This window comes from Cyclopterus lumpus, chromosome 24 (assembly GCF_009769545.1).
Source record: "Cyclopterus lumpus isolate fCycLum1 chromosome 24, fCycLum1.pri, whole genome shotgun sequence".
Taxonomy (NCBI): domain Eukaryota; kingdom Metazoa; phylum Chordata; class Actinopteri; order Perciformes; family Cyclopteridae; genus Cyclopterus; species Cyclopterus lumpus.
In genome coordinates, this window is record NC_046989.1 from 9,477,360 (window position 1) to 9,498,373 (window position 21,014).

The 21,014-nt window shown below is 43.2% G+C and overlaps 2 protein-coding genes across 15 annotated transcripts; one reads left to right on the plus strand and one right to left on the minus strand.

The window, feature by feature from the left end:
• Positions 1-1,284: 1,284 nt before the first annotated feature.
• On the minus strand, positions 1,285-12,384 carry mideasa (mitotic deacetylase associated SANT domain protein a). Of its 10 annotated transcripts, XM_034527031.1 has the most exons (14): positions 10,387-10,911; positions 9,151-9,916; positions 8,216-9,036; positions 6,622-6,840; positions 5,209-5,551; positions 5,037-5,103; positions 4,759-4,886; positions 4,534-4,637; positions 4,300-4,375; positions 4,029-4,117; positions 3,385-3,528; positions 3,079-3,192; positions 2,790-2,956; positions 1,285-2,306 (listed from the first exon to the last, which is right to left on the minus strand). In XM_034527031.1, exons 2-14 carry the CDS (start codon positions 9,683-9,685, stop codon positions 2,024-2,026), a joined length of 3,090 nt encoding a protein of 1,029 aa, XP_034382922.1. In that variant the 5' UTR covers positions 9,686-9,916; positions 10,387-10,911; the 3' UTR covers positions 1,285-2,023. The 10 variants fall into 10 exon arrangements, with proteins under 10 accessions (XP_034382922.1, XP_034382923.1, XP_034382919.1 ...); XM_034527032.1 differs by lacking the exons at positions 9,151-9,916; positions 10,387-10,911 and adding an exon at positions 12,267-12,384; XM_034527028.1 differs by lacking the exon at positions 10,387-10,911 and adding an exon at positions 12,267-12,364 and having other exon boundaries at positions 8,216-9,916.
• On the plus strand, positions 11,233-20,862 carry ttbk2b (tau tubulin kinase 2b). Of its 5 annotated transcripts, none has more exons than XM_034527038.1 (15): positions 11,233-11,473; positions 13,117-13,239; positions 13,352-13,499; positions 13,769-13,842; positions 13,946-14,086; positions 14,194-14,298; positions 14,805-14,870; positions 14,954-15,046; positions 15,138-15,263; positions 15,342-15,499; positions 15,744-15,933; positions 16,290-16,504; positions 16,606-17,071; positions 17,786-18,486; positions 19,213-20,862. In XM_034527038.1, the coding sequence occupies exons 2-15, from the start codon at positions 13,171-13,173 to the stop codon at positions 19,559-19,561; spliced, it is 2,901 nt and encodes a 966-aa protein (XP_034382929.1). In that variant the 5' UTR covers positions 11,233-11,473; positions 13,117-13,170; the 3' UTR covers positions 19,562-20,862. The 5 variants fall into 5 exon arrangements, with proteins under 5 accessions (XP_034382929.1, XP_034382930.1, XP_034382931.1 ...); XM_034527039.1 differs by lacking the exon at positions 11,233-11,473 and adding an exon at positions 11,497-11,633; XM_034527040.1 differs by lacking the exon at positions 11,233-11,473 and adding an exon at positions 12,149-12,690 and having other exon boundaries at positions 19,216-20,862.
• Positions 20,863-21,014: the final 152 nt, after the last annotated feature.

The following is a 21,014-nucleotide window of genomic DNA, read 5'->3' on the forward strand; positions in this document are numbered from 1 at the left end:
GGTTTCTCTTCAGCTAAACTGTCAATTAAAAGTCTCCAGGATTAAAAAGATCCCTGAAGTCCTTGAAAATGTATCTCAATCCTTCCCAACTACAAATATTATATTATTAGTGATAAAAGGGTAGTGTGCGGAGGACATATGCAGAGGACACAAACGTTGTCTCGGATCAATCGTACCTAATAGTACCAATGTCAGGTGGTACTATTAGGTTATTAAACGTTAACCAAGGGTTATTCCAACTTTCACTTTATTCTGCAGAATTATTATGCATAGTATAAAGAACAAAAAGTGCAACATAAAGCTAACTTTAATCAAATTCAAGTTCATCCATCTTGCTTTCTTAATGCCTTTTGTTAAAGTTAGTAGTGTTTTTTCCCCCCAACATTGTGTTCAGGGTGTTGCAGTCTTTTTCAAGAGGGTCAAAAGAAAATATAAATAATACTGTGAAGGATTTCACCCTTAAAAAAAGAAAATAAAAGAATGACCACACCTTCTCAAAGCAATCATGTTCACAGTCCCTAAATGTGGTCATGTAGCACTACAATCAGGTCAAAATTTAAATTAGTCATAGTAATGAAAAGCCCTGCTGTGAGTAAATGCCACCCACGGAGGCTAATACATAACTAGAGACTAAGGAGCTCTTAAAGCAGCCAAGTCAGTGGATGTTCCTCTTGCTCTTGGCTCAAGGAGCATGGTACTGTATGTGTGAGCGGCCTTCTCCAGCTAGTTTCTGCCGTAAAAGTAAATGAGAGCTGACAAGGTTTGATAGGTCAGTGATGAAGTGGGAGACGGGGACATCTTGTCCTCCATGATCTGATCTCCTGAGGGTGACAGGCTACACTTCCCTGGACTAAGAACACTCTTTAAATGGCTAAAGTTATGTCTCCACACCCATCTGAAGAAGGGTTTTGCTTCACGACCCTTAATCTGAACATGACTATGGAACCTTTCTAGCATACTCATCACACCTATGAATATTGAGTATTTGGAGTTATATTTTATGGTCTTGTACAGTAGATATAGATGTTGATGTAAAGACAGCATTTTAAGTAATATTTAAAATGTTAGGATTTAAAGAGATAATCCGTTGAGAATGACAAATGAATCCCCACAGCCAAGTATATCTTAATGTATACAGACAACAAATAAATTGCTATTTATCTACACACAACCATGTGTGCAAAGGAAATATTCAGCAAAATACTGAACCACTGCCTCCACCTGCTGGATTAACAACGTATTGCATCCATTAAACTAATTGTCTGATTGAAAAAAATAAAGACATTTCTCTGAACAGTAGCAGATTTTAATAAACCTTTCAATTCACAAGTCTTATTGCAGCTGACATGATTAGTTTTTATATTACCAAAATCATTGCAAAAAAATGCAGTATCATAAATATATGGCCATCTCATATATATTTGTTTGTACATATTCATTTCAAAAGGTCCCTTGGTTGTACAAAATAAGTGTGCAACCAACCTAAAAAGCTGAGGGAAATTCAGCAAAACTCACCACAGTATTTTCCCAAGAAAAAGATAAATACTTACGCTATCTTTATTTAAAAGGGCTGATACTGATAAGTGAAAGATAGCTTTGATCTTGAAGATTTGTTGCTCAACAGGCATTCTGATTATCTTGTGAAATATCATATAACCATTAAATCCACGCCATGAAAATGTATAATATTTTGACATTAAATTCAATTAAATAATGGATATAAAAAGGCAATATTGGCAAAAGCAGAAGCATACGGGATAAGTGCATTTACAAAAAAATAAACTTCCTCTGAATATTTAAAAGATACAAAATGTGTGAAGATGCGGAGTGTGCCTGGCTGGTTGGTGGCTAACGGTCACTCAGAGTCAGCGTCAGACGACTAACAGGAAGACTTGAAAAACACTTCTCGTCTTTATTCTGCTCTCGGTGAGGCAGGACATCTTTTCTTCATCCCTCCCTCTCTGACTCGACCTCCATCAATCCATCTTCTCATTGGTGTCTCTCCTCTCCTGTTTTTTGTCTCTCAGTGCCAGTCTTCATCCTTGTCATCCTCTCCCTCAGATGAGTCTTCCTGGCTGCTGACCTCCGCCTCCTCCGTCACTCCGTTATCATTCTCTCCCTGATTAGCGGCTGCCGCCGCCGCCGCCGCTGCTGCTGCTGCTGCTGCTGTTGCCGCCGCCTTCCTGGCCCGAGCTTCAGCTGCTGCCTGCTCCTCCTCTTCTTTCTGACGCAGCGCTGCCGCCTTCTTCTCCTGCTCCGCATGACTCTTCATGTGGGCACTTCGACTCTTCACTTTATAAAACACCCTATGGGAAATGGAAGAAAATTACGCAACATTACACACAATGGCAACAGTTTGTAATGCTGCACTATAATCCAATAAAAGATTACAGCGTCTAATAACTAAACTGTACTGCAGTGAGGTACACTGAATTTGACCTTTTTTTTAACTTTCAACACAATTTCCCAATTTTATTTCAGAATGACACTTTTCATTACAATGTTTTTACCTGTTGAAACAGAGAGGGCAGAATATTTCTCATATCATATTTTGTCTATTTCTTCAGGAGATTAATTAAAACATAATATTTTATCCTATTAATAAAAATGTGGGTTTTCCGTATTCTTTTACCCACATGAAGATAAACCTGATGGGGTGAACCACATGGGCTACTGTAACTGCAACTAACATTTGCATTTACCTGCAGGTGCAGGACAATTTTGTGAAAAGACATCGTATTGTAGTCCAAGTAATAAACAAAGACAAATCTCTGATGGTTCTGATATACCTGCCACATTTCTTGCACGGAAATATTGCGTCGGGATCCGGCGGGGGCTTCGGTGGTGCTCTGCCCTTCTTTGCTGCAGGCTCGGCTGGAGGTCTGTGAGGTGCTGACGGGTGGAGAGCCTCCATCCTCACAGGGTCCGGCTCTTTCATCACCAGCATTGCTCCTGCCTGGAGCACCAACAATAAGTCATGTTAGTAAACTTTATTTATTAAAACCAATTGTGATAATAGAAAATGTGGCCAGAGGTGAACTATTCGACAGATACTAGAATATGGAGGGAAACACTGACATAGTCATGAGCCTGTAGTGACTGAGCAACCCTCGCCTGGTGGCTGCTCTCGTAAGAAACATTCCTCTTATCATCTTCCGTCTCTCCTTGAATATATTTTGACCGCTGTGAACTCTGTAACGATTCACAACAGAGGAAAAATAAAAAAGATCATTAGGATTATCATTTTCAACAAAAGGAAATTCACAAAAAGATCACATATTTCCTGGAACCAAAGTCTGGCAAACTAAATCTGTAACTTGGTCATTGTAATGCCTTACCACACATCACTATGGTACATTTAAAGCCGAGGTGACTCCACTCTACCTTAACGTCCACCACGGCCTCGGTGTGCTTCTCCAGAGGTGAATCTGGAGGGCCGAAGGTTAAAATCCCATTGCGACCGATCTTCACCTGTTTCTTGTACGTGTAGTAAAACTCCACACACTGCGCTACAGTCTTGGTCTGCACCTTAAAAATAAAAGTAAAACACATGCAGGATTTAATATAATGAATTGACCTTTTTCACTGAGATGCATCTTACAATTATATGAAAATTAATTAATTATTTATCTCCATATTATTACACAATTTGACTAAGAATAAGCTTTAAATGAGTGGCAGTCTCTGACTCATGCCCGAGGTATTGTTGCTGTTAATGTTTCTATGGAAGGAAGACCACATTTCACATAACTCGCGTTACTTCCTTTCCCATAGAGGATGTAGTGCGTTCAGTCTAATTAACCTCATTACATCAGAATCGGGCATTATATTGTAACATTTAGACACAGGAGCGTAAATGTCTGAAAATCAATACTTTGACCGTTTGTTTAAATCAATTATACCAATGCCTCATAGATAATGGGCGAATTATATATTTGTGTTGAAACGCTACACATTTAAATGTATTTTAGATTGATTTACATTAATTCAGAATCATTCATGCCGAGGGGTGAAATTAACCAGCGTACCAATTGCTGCACCATAAAGAAGTCCTTCCTGTAAGCAGAGATCCCCTTATTGAAATAGCACTTCTCTTCTGCAGTCCAGCAATCAGAGCCTGTGAGTGAATCAGACACAGTGCAAATTGAATGGAATCTTACAAGAGAAAATGAGGAAACATTTAAAAGAGCCTGTTAGGAAATAAAAGCCAGAAGGAGGAAGATGAAGAGACCAAGGCAGTCAGAGAATTTATCGAAGGGATTTCCATAAAACAGCTTTTATTGTATTGTCGATGCTCACCTGAGTAGTGATAACCTGCCAGGGGATGACCTTTAGGGAAAAGTGAGTCCTGAAGCATCAAACGTCCAAGCGTTTCCTTAAAATCAACATGAATAATCAGTGAAACTGAGCAAACTATCCTGACAGTACCACCCACGTATGAGGTTTCGGTGAAAACAAAGCCATTCTGAAGTGTTCATGCTGCTAACTGAATTGCAGATAATTGAGTGTCTGATTATGAATCAATGTACTCACAAGGAAGTCACCTCCACATTCATGTAAACAGTGTAAAACCAGCTCCTGGTTGGTTCCTCCGCCCCTCAGCACACTACAACAAGCCATGTTCATCATATCCTCCACTACAAAAAAAAAAGAGAAAATGATGATGTTTGAAAGGATTAGCGTGGATGAGAAGATGGTAAAAAAAATCTCACACAAAGAAAAGAATAAGAACTGTCAGCTGACTGCTCTCTCGGTCACCATGATTGAGGTGGGAGTCATCCATAGGGAGCCAAACCAAGTCTGCCTTGTGCTGGTCAAACTGGGAGGAAGGATGATCCTGGAACTCGGGAATTTCTGCCTGGTACTTCTGACCGATGTTGATACGTCTGCACACGTAGAAAACACATACACACATACATACATACATATTTTTTTTTAAAGTAAATAAAAGAGAGTTCTGGTTATGCGAGTACATTTATGATAAAGAATAAGTTATTTGGGCCAGATTTTGAAAACCTGTTTTGGTGACTACTTACGGCTCAAGGCTCGCAGGTGTGGCATCAGTCATTAGGGGCAGAACGGGAGGAGTGATTTCTGAACTTGCTAAAAATACAAAAAGAAATCTCCTTTTCACACATGATCGGGGAAGGCCCACATGAGTAGAATTTGTCTCGGACCATACTCATAGAAGCAACAACTGAGACTCACTGGAGCGCAACAGACTGCGCATCGTAGATTTGGGCGTAGGCGGGGGTGGCAGGATTTGGTTGCTTACAGCAATGTTGGTCAGGAAGGCGGAGAAGTAGAGCCCCGAGCCCTCGCGCACAGGAGACAGGATGGGTGGAGGAGTGTACGGGGGCAGGGTGAGGGGGTTGTCCGGCAGGCGGACAGGTGAACGCAGGTTGCTCTGGTAGGAAGTGATGCTGGAGTAGAGGGATGGAGGGATGAAGGTGGATGGTCTGTGCGGAGGGATGATGAGAGGCTCTGGACGAGGTCGGCGCTTAAATTTGGATTTTCCATCCTCGTCCTGCCCTGAATCGTTTTCCCCATCCTAAAACAGAAGAATGAGGGTTTGATCAGACCTTTAGAAAGTGATTCTTTTTCTGCTGATACGAAGCATGACGTACTTGCGAGCTACATTTGCTGTCACTTCAGTTATGAAGTTCTGTCCAATGGTTCATCGCACAGATATATGACACACCTTTGAGATGAAGCATTGCAGGTGACAAACTGCAAGGTATTTTACTGAGCCCCATTGTTATCAGATTGGGTTGCAAATATTGTTCATTGGCTTCTTTATTAAAAAAACTTGAGTTTGTTTGCCCTGTGAACTGATAAATCAGACGTTCTTTTTTCTGGCAAAGAAGCCGCTCATGAAGTGTTTGCTGTTGCCAAATAAACCAGGACTTGAAGGTGCATGGACTTTTCCCCAGGTCTGATTGGACCAAAGCATCACTTGCTGGGCTGTCATTGGTCTTATTTTCTCATGATCAAAAAGGACGTACATGGGGCCTGTCCCCAAAACATTGCCACATCACATAACTATGAAGTAGGTAAGACATTGTGTACTGGCTGAATGAGGCTTCACTGTGAACCTACACACCCGGTTTTAAAAAAAACAATTTGAGGGTTAATGAGTCATCCAATCCTCTAAACCACAAACATGTCAAATTGGTTCCAGTAGATATTTTCAAGGATAAAATTGCAGGCTTCTCTGAGACTCCTTGTCCTCGTGAGAAACCCACCACAAACCTGCATCTCAAGGGGTCTCAAGGGAGTAATGTAACAAAACACTATATGTCTCGCTCTTTATGCTAAGCTAACCGGCTGCTGTCTGTTTTCATATTGAACCGTAAGGCACAGGATTGGTATCAAACTCCTCAGCTGACTCTAGGCAACAACACTTTTTAAGATGTAACATGCATACACTATGATCAATAAAGAGTAGGGCTATCCCCTTAGAGTTGTTTTAGTCCACTAAGATTTCTTTAGTTAGAGACATTTTTTATTCTTTTTATTAACACATCTCTGGTAAACACAAGATGTATAATGAGTTATTTTGCATCAACATACTAATTAGTAAACAAAACAATGCTAATGTCATCTCCTTAAAGTACTAACCTGACCAAAACTCTCGGTCATGGGGTTCCTGAGTGATCGCCGACGAGCCACAATGACAGAAGGTTTGCGATCGGATGGTCCTGCAGGCCGCTCCCCCTGACCAAGTCGTCCCTGAGTCCAGCCCCCCTGCGGATCGGTTTGACTCCTGTGCACCGGCACCGACACAGGGATAACCAGAGGCACCATCGAGGCCGGTCTGCCTAAAGAGCCGTCCTCCTGCTAAGGCAGCAAAGAAAAGAGGCGGGTATATAAGAGAGGGAAAAGAGAAGAGATTCAGAAAAGAAGCAGAGAATAAGGAAAAGAGAATACAATTAATATATATCTTTTAAGGAGGGCTATGGTCTCATTTTCAAATGATCTACAACATTAATTAATTGTCTTCCTGAATAAAATGTGTTTTATACATTATAAATGATAGGACTGAAATTAAATTATAAATTAATATATATTATTTTATATAAAATAAAAAATGGATTAATAGTTTAGTCCATGAAAAGTAGAATTGGCCATCACACGAATAACAAGACAATTATAAATGCTTAGTAACCGCAGTATTTTCAGTTTTAAATGACATAGAATGAAAAACATCAAAATCCAACATTTAAGATGTTTGAACCTGTAGAAATGTGGCATTTCCATAGTATTCAGTGCATACACCTCCACGGTTTGTCTGGTCATGCTGGTGAAAAAAAATTAAGCAATCCAAAATTCTACTAGTGTCAGTGAAATGATGTATAACAAAAGTACTGGAGACAACACACTCGAATCTCATGCCCTTAACCCACAAATGTTCTGATTGTTAACCACAATGGGTTGTGAACAGCAGACTCCGTTGTGAACAGCAATATTAAATCAGTTTGTTGTGTGTTGGGAATCATAGAAGTGTAGGTTGACAGCACAGCCCCTCCCTAGCTCTGCTGAATGATTGGGATGGAGGCTAAGGAATGTGGAGGTGTGCAGACATGCAGCTGCTCCAACATTCAGCATGCGCACTCTGCACAAAAACCCAACCATAAGCTGTGTAACCCCTGAGGGGAGAGTACTAGACTTCCCTGTGTGAAAAACACAGGGAAGTCTAGTACTCTCTAGTTCAATTAGTTAATGTGCTGAGTTTCTGTTTAACGAAACTGCTCAACAGAAAATAAAGACGCCCGTTTCAGTGGGTGACATTGGGATTGTACACATGAAGAGTATCAACTTTCTTACAGCAATAAGAGCAATCTTTCAAATCCGAAAGAAAGAATCGTCAATAAGTGCCGTTGTTCAGGTTGCACCAGTATGACTGGACACACTTGTTAAACAACCTGCTATAGCTGGGGATCAACAGCTAAGGGAATCGAGTTACCGGCCGAAAAAATGATTTTGGAAGCTATAGGGAAGTTCTGCATAGAATCAAGCTTCTTCCTTCGTGCAGCTGCTCGCCAACTTTGCCAGACAATCATATTTGCCCTTACATGCATATATTCTCTGCTTTTGGCTTTCTTCCTCTACTACACTGGGCCTAAAACAAGTATTGTAATGGCTATTTTGCCATAAGGAAATCCCCATAAATATATAATTAAATGACAGTGGCAGTGTAATGAGTGATTTTAACCTTGACCATTTTAGCAGGAAGAGACTCCATTTCTGATGCCTTCTGGGCCAAAGTCTCCAAGTTGATCTCCTTAGACGCCCTCCGTCTCCGACGGATGACCCCTCCTGTTGTCACTTCGCCTCCTTTCACAGCCTGAGTACTCGCCACTCCATTCTGGGATGATGGAGGATCTTTGGGCGCCTGAGACCAGATGCTTATCGAAGGGGGTCCCAGTGGGGACTGCCCATCTCTAGAGAGGCGACGTGAACGCCGAGGGGCAGCCTGTGCATCTGAAGGCTCTCCAGGATTTGTGGCGAGCTTCTCATGGCACAGATCGGGAACGGTAGATGCGTCACAGGTTTGAGCCTCTAGTTCCTGCTGTAGCTCCACTGACTGAACTTCCTCCTTGATGATAGCGATGATAGGTGGACCAAGATCAGGAGGCTGAGAAGTCACAATGTTTTGAGTTTGTTGGTGTTTTGGTTGCAGCGGTGGTTGTGTTGCTTCTTGCTGTGGCACATTTTGTTGTTGCACTTGCTGCTGCTGCTGTTGCATTTGCTGCATTTGTTGCTGTCGCTCCTGTATCTGCTGCTGATGATACTGTTGCTGCATTTGCTGCATTTGTTGCTGTTGCATTTGATGGTGTTGGATTTGGTGGTGCTGCTGTTGCTGCAAATGTTGCCGCTGTTGCAACTGAAGTTGATGCTGCTGCTGCAACTGCTGTTGCTGTTGATGCTGCTGGTGATGGTGATGCATGTGTTGCTGCTGTTGCATCTGGTTTAGCAGCTGCTGTTGAGTTTTAGGCTGCTCGCCGTACGCCAGACCAGGCATTCCCTTGTTGCCTGGAAAAACAGAGTAATAACCTGATGAAAACTGTTGCTTGCTGGGCCTAAATGTTGTCTGGAAGGGCTGCAGCATGGGCCCCTGCAAAGTGTGAGAAGGTGCATGGGGCTGACCCTGAAGCTCCACGCCTTTGTGAGCGTTTTGATAAGCCTGCAGCTGAGCCTGGTGAATTGCAGCCGCAGCGTGCTGCTCCCACTCGAGCCCCCTCCCCTGAGTTGGAGCCTGGGTGGCATCTCTGTAAACCTCAACCGGTCCTGGCAGTTGATTTTCTCCACCGATTGGCAGAGCTACAGCCTCATGGACTCCTTTGTGGAACGCCATTTGACCCCTGACATTCACTCCACTCATATACGGGCCAAAGTTCTGCCCCCAGGCTTGACCAGGAGCTTCCTGAGACCAGCCGGGGGCCTGTACAGAGTCCTGGTGCATCCACTTTACTGGAGAACCCTGTTGATAGTGCGGTAGACTTTGAGGCCCTTTCTCTGGGTTGTAAACACCAGAGCTGCTAGCAGAGTCACTGTGGCTTGACTCTAAAGCCGGAGGTCCCATACTATAATAAACCTCCCCTGAATGCTGCACAGGCTCTTTCATGGCTGCAGCCCGATGCTTGCCGCTCTTGTCAGTATTAACTTGAGATGGAAGACTCATAGTAATATAAAAAAGGTAATGTTGGAGTCAGAACTCTCAATCTTGATCTCTGTAGTGTGCTTTCAATGCCTGTGGTTGAGGAATTATTTGTTCAATTGTGTATACAGAGGTATTTGGGAGTAAATACAAATCCCAAAGGAAAGTGCAGGGTGGGGGGAGCATGCAACCTCTTTCCAGAATCAAATCTGAGGTTTGCTGTCCTTTCTTCTCATCCTCTTTATGGTGCCGGACCTTGTGAGAGAAAGGAGTGGTTAGACACTTTCTTTTTCTCTGACGACAAGCACTCACATTTTTTCAGTCGGCTTTCACTCGTATGCAGCAAAGAGGAAATCGAGGCCTACACGAGCAAGTCGCTCAGTCAGTACAGTGAAAACCACTCCAGAGTCTGCTGATGCAAGCGCTGGAGGAGCAAAACCGATATTTCGACGTGTGCGTCCAAGTGCATGCGGACAGGACGTTTAGAAGCTAAATAACTTTTTTGAAACGCGGCCAACAAGCAACAAGGAGGCGCTTACTGTGTGGCTGCCATTTGGCATAACAAGAAATACAGGAAACGAAGGGGCTCGTGCAATCGCCCGAGCGATAGCCAGTGATGTTATGTTACAACTCAGCAATAAGGAAGCGTCTGAGGAACCGACTACTGTTGGGCAACACAGCGGAATAGTGAGCATTAGTTAAACAGTGTAGGTTATATCGGCTACCTTATCAATGGTGCACGGAACTCTCCATGGTCAGCTCCATGGAGTCACTTTGGTTCCGATCAAAGTCGACTGCATGCAGCTCCATGAAGGGATTGTGCGCAGCAAATGTCATAACTCGGACAACTTTCCCTTCGAGTTTCACAGCGCACAATATGGCGCACAGGCGTGTTTACAATCCCACGAACACATAATCCAGAATCACGACGGGCTGTCGAGGCTCGTTAACGCTGTAGTGACAATGTTGCACACTGTCCGTAAAAAAAACCGTGCACCTCGGGAGAGAGAGAAAAAAAATGTCCACAACTTTCTCCCCGCATCAGCGAGTAAAAAAAACCACACACGAGAGACAGCGAAAGTGTGGAAACGGTGCCGTGCTGCGGCCCGCGCTGGTATTTTTCGCTGATTTGAACACGTTGCTGACGAGCGTCGTGAGATCAAGCGGCGTGTTTCGGTTTATCCGTGATATATAAGAAGCGCTGCGAAACTGCGCAAACATGCAGAAAGTTGCGCACCCAGAGCGCACCGCCTCACCCCAAAAACAGCTCAACTCACATCCTGTTGTCCAATCCGATCGCCTGGCCACGCCCATCGCTGTATCCGTGTACGTTTGTTTTGTTGTCACGGTTGCCCGGAAAGCGGAGTCTCAACTCGTCCCACGGAAACAGTTTGTTGTGGTTCGGTCGGGTCATTATGGCCATGAGGATTATTTAAAATATATATTTTAACATGAAAATGCTCTTTACAGAGATATTTATATTATTTATAGATTCACATTCTACCATCTCAGCAGATTTAATATATATATCAATCAAAGAAATTATTTAACAAACTATTTGCTTTGACAAGGCTGGAATGGAAAACATCCATCAACACATCTATATTCTATTTTAAGTCTTTGCATAAGCACAGCCGGAGCTGTGTCCACGAGGCCAGACAGATTTGTCCCTGCTTTCTTTCTGGATACAGTTTCAAGGCATCGCTAACGGGAGGAAAGTGTCATGTCAGGATCGCATCGCTGCCTCGTCAGACTGCGACCTCCAGCTGGCACTGGGACGGCTTGTATCTCAATGTGAAGCGGCACATGCAGGTCTGGAGCTATTGCAAGATCATGTAGCTGGAATGCATGTGTGCACCTATTTGATTGGCCAGTGCAGCACATTGTGACTTTGCCAGATGACTTTGCAGTTTGTTGCAACAGAGTTGCGCCAAATTCAATCGTGTTTTTCCTGCTCCCGTGTTCCATTCAAGTTAGTGTGGCAGCAATTATTTTCATACAGTGCTATTATGTGAACAAGGCCTCATACAAATTGCAAGTTGTTGGCAAACTTCTGTAGAACTTGAATTCACTTCATTCCAATGTTTAGAGGTGTATTATTTGTTTTATCCATGTTATGCTGTATTATACTTCTCCAGTACAATTCAGGGGGACATTTTTTTACTCCGATACATTTATTTTATATTTTTAGTTTCTTCATTATTTATTGAGTTCACAAGCTGAGTATAGTATGACATAAATGTACCTTTACCAGCTGCAACAATAAAGTAATGTACATATGGATGCATCAATAATTATAACTCAATAATACACATTATCTTGACGTATTGGCCCTTCTGAGCAGGTCTATTTTGAATAGCCTACTTTAAGTATATTTGTATCTCAATACTTTTAAACTTAATTTAAATATGAAATTATGTTTTTGTATTTTTGTACACGGTAGTATTGTCCCTTTTAGAGTACTTCTTCCACCACTGTTGGCCAGTGGTGATGGTGAGACACGGGGGATGAAGGCTTATCAATAATTGATCAGGATCACCAGAAATCCCCGCAACGCCCTTGCTACTTCTATGATATATGCTATATTATATAACGATGATCACACCTGATCGGTTCGAGCGCTGGCGATGCGGCAGCTCCTTCTCCTGTCGCGTGAGCGGTTTGGACCACATTCACGTTGGCTGTGCTTCGTGTTGCATGCAGTGGTTCTCCAGCTCCCGCTCGGTGACTCGGGGATGCAGGAGGTTTTTTTTTAGTTTTTTTTTTTTTATGGAGTTTGCGGCTCAATCAGGAGACTAGAGCTGTGACGTCAGCCGCGCCGCGGCGAGGCAGAGCATCGGGCATCACTCCTCCTCCGTTAGCGGGCTAGCTGGCTAACTCGAGCTAACGTCAGCTATGGTCCATCACCATTATCGTCTCATTTCTGAAAATAAACAACTACTCGGAATGACCTTACCTATCGACAACAGACTGGGAGCAAGGGGACTGTTTGCATTTTAACTCGGATCGCAATGGTGCCACGCAGCGAGGTACGAGGTCGAGAGAGGCTCGGTTACCTCCAGGATGCTAGCTAGCGTGTTTACTGGACCACCGCCGCCGCCGCATTGAACGAGATTAGCCTCCTAAAGGTCGGGTGATGGCCGTTTGTGACCAGGGCTCGTTGCTGCTTGTGTTTTGTCAGACTCAAACGACGCTAACTGTCTCTCCGTGACCGTCTGGCATTTGTGAGAGGCTCGTATGATTGTTTCAGACGTGATATTTTGAGATAGATTGCTCACCTATGTGGCCGTTTAAATGGCATTCTGCTCGTGTTTCTGCCACACGTTACAAGTGTTGCTTCAGCTCTCTGTCTCTTTGCACGCTCGGAAGCATGCGGACTGCAGCGATTTTTTTTCTTTTTTTTCTCAAAGACAAAAATGGACCTGAATCTTAAAAATCTGTTCCCTTGTTTTCAGTGAGGGGCTTGCGTCACTGATGCCAGGTGCAGGCTGTAGCTGAGAGCACTCAGGATGAGTGGGGCTGGAGAGCACACTGACATCCTGTCAGTGGCAGACGTGGTCAGAGACAGATGGAAAGTGGTAAGAGAAATCACAAAATCATGTTTAAAAAAAACAAACAGATGGCCCAATGAAGAGCAATGATTTATCCATCACCACACTGTCTTGACAATGACTTTTCCCTTCTTTTCAGACGAGGAAGATAGGCGGAGGCGGGTTTGGGGAGATCTACGAGGTTTTGGATCAGTTGAGCCAGGCCACTGTCGCCTTAAAGGTGGAGTCTGCTCAACAACCCAAACAGGTGCTGAAGATGGAGGTGGCTGTGCTGAAGAAGCTTCAGGGTGAGTGACCCTATCCCCTTGTCAGTGACAGAGTTACAGACTTTTCCTGGAGAATTGCTAAGTAGCACATTTTCCCCAATAATCCATTAGCTAAGGTGGTAACACCAAAGATCATGATGCATTTTGTCGAAATGAATAATATCATTTTGTCGAAATGAATGATATCATTTTGTCGAAATGAATGATATCAGCTGACAGGAAGTAAACATGGACACAAGTTGTTATCTAGCTATGCAGTTCAGTTGAAACGATTCATATTTCTTTAACAGGCAAAGACCACGTCTGCCGCTTTGTGGGCTGTGGCCGTAATGATCGTTTCAACTACGTGGTGATGGAACTCCAGGTAGGATTTCTACCAGTCAATGTTGGCCAAGTATTTAGTTTGTTGCCGTAACCCACTCACTGTGTCATAAATGTGACATGCTGAACATCGATACTGTCTTCAGGGGAGGAATCTGGCAGATTTACGTAGAACCATGGCCCGCGGCATCTTTTCCGTTTCCACAACTTTGAGACTTGGCAAGCAGATTTTAGAGGCCATTGAAAGCATCCACTCTGTAGGCTTCCTGCACCGAGACATTAAACCTGTAAGTTGACCTGAAACTCTTGATGGTTTGTTTGTACATTATTTTTTTGTATGGCAGTCAGTTTAACTGAAACATGCTTGTCTTTTTCTGTGTTGTTAAAATTACAGTCTAATTTTGCGATGGGAAGACTAGCCAGTACCTGCAGATGCTGCTATATGCTTGATTTCGGCTTGGCCCGTCAGTTTACCAACTCCAGCCAGGAAGTCCGTCCAGTAAGTACTCTGTCTAAACTTCCTTGAAGAAATGTGTTGGCTTTTTTAATCAAAGGTCCCACAAACAAGTTACTTATTGTTGGAGAAAAGCGTACTCTGGCAAAATAAATGAATAATAATTAGTTATACTGTATGTTTTAACTTACTCTTGCAGCACTGGGGAGTCATCCTGGTGGTAGGTTGTATAGAAGCACAGAGTAAAAGGCACACAATGTACACATTTCACACCATATGATAATTTAATTCATGTGACAACTTTCACATGGCTGCTGAGTGACCTCATGTGACACCTGTGTGTGTATGACCATCCCAAAAAGGTTTAAATGCTCAGGACTGGAAGATGTCTTTTAAGACTAAACAGTAAATCCAGTTACCTTCAACACAGTGTTTATAAATACCCCAGCATGTTATTCATCACCAATACACTTTGTGGAAAGGACAAACATTGTGTTATTTGTTGTTTTCCATAATATATTTTATTATATTATATCTTAATTGTCTTTCAGCCTCGTCCTGTGGCAGGCTTTAGAGGAACTGTGCGATATGCTTCAATCAATGCTCATAAGAATAAGGTGAGCATGAACCAAACACGTATACGCTATGCACAATTAGTTTACCCTTGAAATTACTCACATTTGTGTATTTTAATTTGTAGGAAATGGGTCGTCACGACGACTTGTGGTCCCTCTTTTACATGCTAGTTGAATTCATGGTTGGTCAGCTGCCCTGGAGGAAAATCAAAGACAAAGTATGTGCCTCTATGTATTAGACAATGTAGATTTGTAATTCACATGATGTGGATCCATTTAAAATCGTATTTCATCCCTCTCTGCTCTCAGGAACAAGTAGGAAATCTGAAAGAGACATATGACCATCGACTCATGCTTAAGCACCTTCCCTCAGAGTTTACTGCTTTTCTGGATCACATCTTGACCTTGGACTACTTCACGAAGCCAGACTATCAGGTTGGCCATCCTTTGTTTGGTATACTTTGCACACACTGTTTGTCTGTCAAATGCTGACGCCTGTGGTTTCTCTGACAGCTCCTGATGTCAATATTTGAAAATGCTATGAAGAGCAACAACGTGCTGGAGAATGACCCGTATGACTGGGAGAAATGTGATTCGGAGGATATGCTGACCATCACTGCCACAACAACCACTGCTCAGCAGCTCACTCGCCTCACACCGGCGTACTTGGGGTATTTGAAGCTGAAGAAAGCTCTATTACTGTTGAAATATAGCCATTTATTCTATTACTTGGTTCTTCTTGTTGTAATTTCACTTCTGAAAACTTCCTTCCCACTCTGTTGGATATGTGGTAAAATATATAGCTGCAGCTTTTTTTAGACTTGAATTCTGCACAGTCGGAGATCCCTTTGAAAATCTTTGCTGTAAATTGTGCTGTGGAATGAGCTGCAGGGTGACCTTCCCTCTCCTCCACAGCATGGCCAATGCTTCAGTGTTGCCAGGCGAGCTGCAGAAGGAGAACACTGAGGATGTCCTGCAAGGGGAGCGCCTCAGCGATGCTGACAACTGCCCCCCCATCCCCACACCCACCACCGCTGGTGGAGATGTATGGGAAGAGATGGACCGCAACCGAAACCATAAACATGTCCAGCCTATGATCAGGAAGGTCAGGGCAATGTGGTTTACTTAAGTAGAATGTTCTTACCTACTGCTGAAATAGTACTCTTATGTAACTGATTTTCTTCCTGTGCATTGAGATGCATAGTTTATCTGCACTGCAGTGCATGTCATGCACAACACTCTCCCCAAGACTACATTGACTTTGCCTTGAGATATGACAGTAATAATATGACCCTGCCAAACCTCTATTACTACATCTACTTCTCCTGGGCTTGTATAGAAAGCCCTTTCTAGTTGCCTGCCTCCCCATATAAAGAAATGGATGTCATGCTACAGCTTCTTTCTGGGGATACAAATGCAATATTTATGTTTTTGAGCCACCTTGTCATTCATTCTTCTCAGGTGGTGAGTGAAGATGAACACAGTCAGAACCAGGGGAACCAGAGCCCCAACACCGGCTCCATGCAGAGTTCTCCTAGACGGGTGCGATCAGAGACGATGTTCCTGGAGCGTGCTGCGCCACTCCTCCGGAGGATGAGACACAGTCAGAGCTTAGCGTTTGAAAAGAGGCTTGCACCCGAACCCAAGCCCACCATTGAACGCTTCCTTGAGGCCTAGTCAGTACTCGATACACATCAAATGACAAAATATACAGTTGTAAGAGCTCAACAAAATTGTCTTTTTTGGAAACCATAACACTTCAAATATCTTGTTTCAGCTTGGGCAAACAGCGGTCTGTCCTTTCTCAAGTCGGGGAGAAATCCATTCCTGAGAGGGTACACGGGCAGCAGTCTTCCTGCAACGAGGAACACTCTGGCACAGCAACCCCTGACCAAGAAGAGGGCGCCGCAAGTAGTGGCTTTGTGGCCGTGAACCTCAGTCCTGTGCCCCAAGAGGGAGACTCTCAGGAGTGGGTGATGCTGGAGCTAGAGCAAGGCAGCGGTTCTGGAGCCACCAAGCCATCAGGTGAGGCCCTGCATGTGGACAAGCCTGGGACACACACGCCTGCTGAGACTGAAAACCAGTCCTCCGAGCCACAGGAAGGCCAGTCCATAGTGGTGCCGAGCAGTCCTGTTCTGTCACAGATGTCCATGCCCGGCACGTGGCTACTGGGCTACAGGAGACTGCCGGGGATGCTGGGACAAATGCCCTCTGTGATTATGGGAAGACCCCAGATGGACCAGGTAGGGGTGACCAAGCATTTGTTTTTGCATGAATTTAAAGTACTTTTGTGAAATAAAATTAATGCAATTAGTTGTATACCAGTTAACAAAACAAATGCAAATCAAGCTCTGCTGTTCTGGAGCGTTTGACCATTTTACAGGGTCTTAATCAAGTGTTTCTTTAGCTGTATAGAAAACACAGGAATCTATACAGAGACACTCAATTTAAAAACACGTGAATCTCAATTTAATATAAACAATACAGACTATAAAGAATATACAGTATATAAAATATGTAACTCACATGCTGTGTGGACAATAAATAAGAAATGTCTACAATACACATTTTGTATGAGCTATTCACTGAACTGCTACAAATATACAACAGAAGTTGCTCATTTAGGTTGTTATCAACAAGGTTAGCATAACGGCTAACTATGGTTAACCACCTTGGGATAATGCTGGAAAACTACCCAGTCTGAATAAATTGGGGTTTTCCCAGTTCTTATGTTGCTTATGGAAATGTAGACTTTTTATGATTCTGATAAATTTTACAACTTAGAAATACTTAGAACATATGAATTTTGAATATTTAGATGTGCTCTTGTAAATGTATTTTTGTTGTTTTATTTGTTTGACCAAGTTTTCTATAAAAAAAATAAGAAGAACCTTTCAAATATTTGTGTGAAACCAATTCCAGGTTGCACCCTCTAACGATCATCAAAATCTTCTCAGTCCTCTAGCTGTACCCTACAGTCCCCTGTACAGGAGAGGAGCAATGCAATACCACTCGAGGCACCATCTGATAAATCTGAACAACTCCCAGAGGAAATCTTAAAAGATGGAGGGAGGTTGGACTTAGCTCCAGTGCCGAGCTCAGCCAAAGGCTACACAGTTCATCTGACAAACGACAGAGACCCAGAGAGTGATTCTGGTCTGCCTGATCGCTCCTCAGAGCCGAATCAGCAGCCTCAAGCTGACACAGCAGGAGGTGCTCAGGAGAGCACCGTCACCGTCTCCTCCTCTCCACCCCCAGCTCTGCTCAGGAGAAGAGACTCTCCCTCATCCCCAAGATTGAGTCGAATCCCAGTACGAGACCCAACCAACCCCCTGGACTCTCCAAGCAGGGACCTCCACATGGAGAGGCGTCACCGCTGGAGCAGTCCGGTCCCCGGCTCCCCTACCCACTCACCCTCTCCATCTCTGTCCTGTGACAACCTGCCTTGCGCTTTGCTGAGAGACCGGCTCCTCTCAGAGCGAGGCTCCAGGTCTGACTGTGTAGGAGAAGACCCTCTCTCTCTGTCCTCCTCATCAGGTAGTAAAAGTAAGATCCCACGTCCTGTGAGCGCCACCGTTGTACCCGAGCTACTCTCTAGCAGGTTTCTGCCTCGACCACCACCTGGGAAACCACCCATCCGCCCGTGTGTGGACAACAGGTATGATGCTGTAACGGTGTTACCAAATGATCCACATTACCAGTTGATTTGTCATTTTTGTTTGGTGGTAAATATTTAAAGCTATTACAGCTCTGATCAGGCAGCAACCTTGGGTTCTGAAAAGTGAAGCCAATGAGGAAGTGCCTTAAATTTGCATTCTCTCTAATAGCCAGCAGGGGGCGACTCTTAGATGCAAAAAGAAGTCACATTGTATAGAAGTGTATGAGAAAATGACCCTCTTTCTCGTAATTTAAACATACTGTTTTGGTCTCTATGACTAGATTCAAATAATACAGATTATTACTGTTATCTCTTTTTGTAGACGTTTTGTGTTGAGTTGAATGCTTTCAATGTGAATACGCAGCAGAAGGAAATGTTCCGTTTGTCTTTGCAGTAGTTTAGCACGCTCTCTCTTATACAGTGTTAGAGTGAACTGTAAACAGTCAAGCTGTTCTCACCGAGTTAACATTTCTTCCTTGTTTCCTGTGATCCATTATGCAATTAGAATCTAGTGCAGGACTGGCCGACCCAACCACTAACAATGACAACTACAAGACTGCAAATATATAAAATGCCAATTGCTGAAAAGATGCTTTTAGAAAAAATTGTAGGATTTCTTAGAAATTTTAAGGATTATAACTTAAATTTCTCTTCAAAGAGAGATTTGAGGAAGAGGAATCATACAGAAGGCATTGTGATCATGTTGTCCCGTGTTCTTTTCTCCAGAAGACGGCGGTTAAGAGTGCGTGCCAGCAGCACTAGTGATGCAGACTTTCTGGCCAGTCTGACTCAGCTGATGCAGGACCGAAGCGGGATGCTCTTCAGCCCTCCTCCTCGCCCTCGAAGCTCCTCCTCCTTGCAGCGCTCACTTAGCTCCTCCCCCTCCCGCCATGAGCTCCGGGAAGTCGGGGCTCTGCAGGGACGTAGCCGCTCTCCATCCAGCTTCTCCGGCTCCCCTCCTCCTCGGCATGCTCACCCACATGACAGGTCCACAGTGCCGGGTCAGTGGGGCCCCAGCTCCAGGGGAAGTGGTCTGATCCACGAGGGCAAAGGCTCCGGCAAAGTGAGTCGATGACTGTATTAGGCACACAAGTGACTGATCCGGATGTAGCGGGAGATTGTTTCACATTCAGTCGCTGATAGCATGTGTAAATATGGTATTTACTCAAGGGAATGTAATGTATGTAATGTAAAATGTATAAATTGTATTTATTTATTTATTCATTTGTTGGATGTGTCTCTCAAAATACTTGACAATGTGGCTTGAAACTAAAAGGGTTGAGAAAACCTGAAGATTGCCAACTCTTACCTCTCATTTCACTACTCTCTTAAATCTCCATAAAGGCCTAATATGAGACCAAAAAGATAATGTTTAATACTCGAGGGATGTACAAATTATGCTTATTGTAGATATGTACCATGAGGAGAATATTGAACACTAATAGAAACCATGTACTCACATTTAAGAACACTTGACAGTAAATAACACAAGCAGTATACACACATCGACATTCATGTACAGAACCAGGGCATGTTGCCCCATGTTGACCTCACTCCTGTAAAACATTTAGATGAATTATTGTATGTGACAATGAAATTGCTCATTTGGCACATCACAGTGTAGTAATGTGATTTTACTTTGCTAGAAAAATATTTGTCATGCAAAAGGCATCCGCATATTAGAATGTACATGTACGTGCACTCATACTTAAGTATTGTAAAAGTGCATGGGTATCATTGCAAATTATTTTATTTTTTATTCATTTGTACAATCCGCTAAGACATTGTATTTTTATTGAACTGCTTCTGAACAAAATACATCATAATGTAGACCAGCATCGATGTGCAATTTTATTTCTTACATCAAGTAAATGGTAAGGGAAGAAAACTGACAAAAGTGGAACCTGTTCATGTCTGATTGTTGCATTTGATTTTATCACGGTTCAAAAATATATATTAAAATAAGTAGATTCAATAAATGCCAGATCTCAAAAAAATATTTATTCAAGGTTACACCATAGACTGTTTACGTTGTGAATAAAGGATCAGTGCAACTAAAGTTTCTCAGTACTTCAAACCTGGAGTGTAATGATGTCTGTCGCTGAGATTTCGGTCACTACGTTGATACAATTGAATGGAATTTGTTTTGTGGCGCAGCAATGGAAACGGTGCCCCAATTAGTCTGGATAATCCACAGAACTAGTTTTCACAGAAGAAATGGTCCCACGCTTTACAGCACTGATCATCGGTGATCAGATAAATGGGGAAAGCCAGACAGACATTTAAATCTTGACTGAACATGCTCAAATGATAACAATGTTTTTTGCTCAAGTTGAACTCAAGTCACATCCACTCAGACTGCAACATGTCCCCCCCCCCCCCGAGAACAATCGCTTGTCAGATTCTGTTGAAGCAGCTGTTTTTGACAGACGTCCCTGTGAGCACAAGAGAGACTGCTGACGAGGTGGTGACTGAATGGTGGGAGTCCCAGATGACAACAGTGAAATGAAGCCTCCATCTGCAGTCAT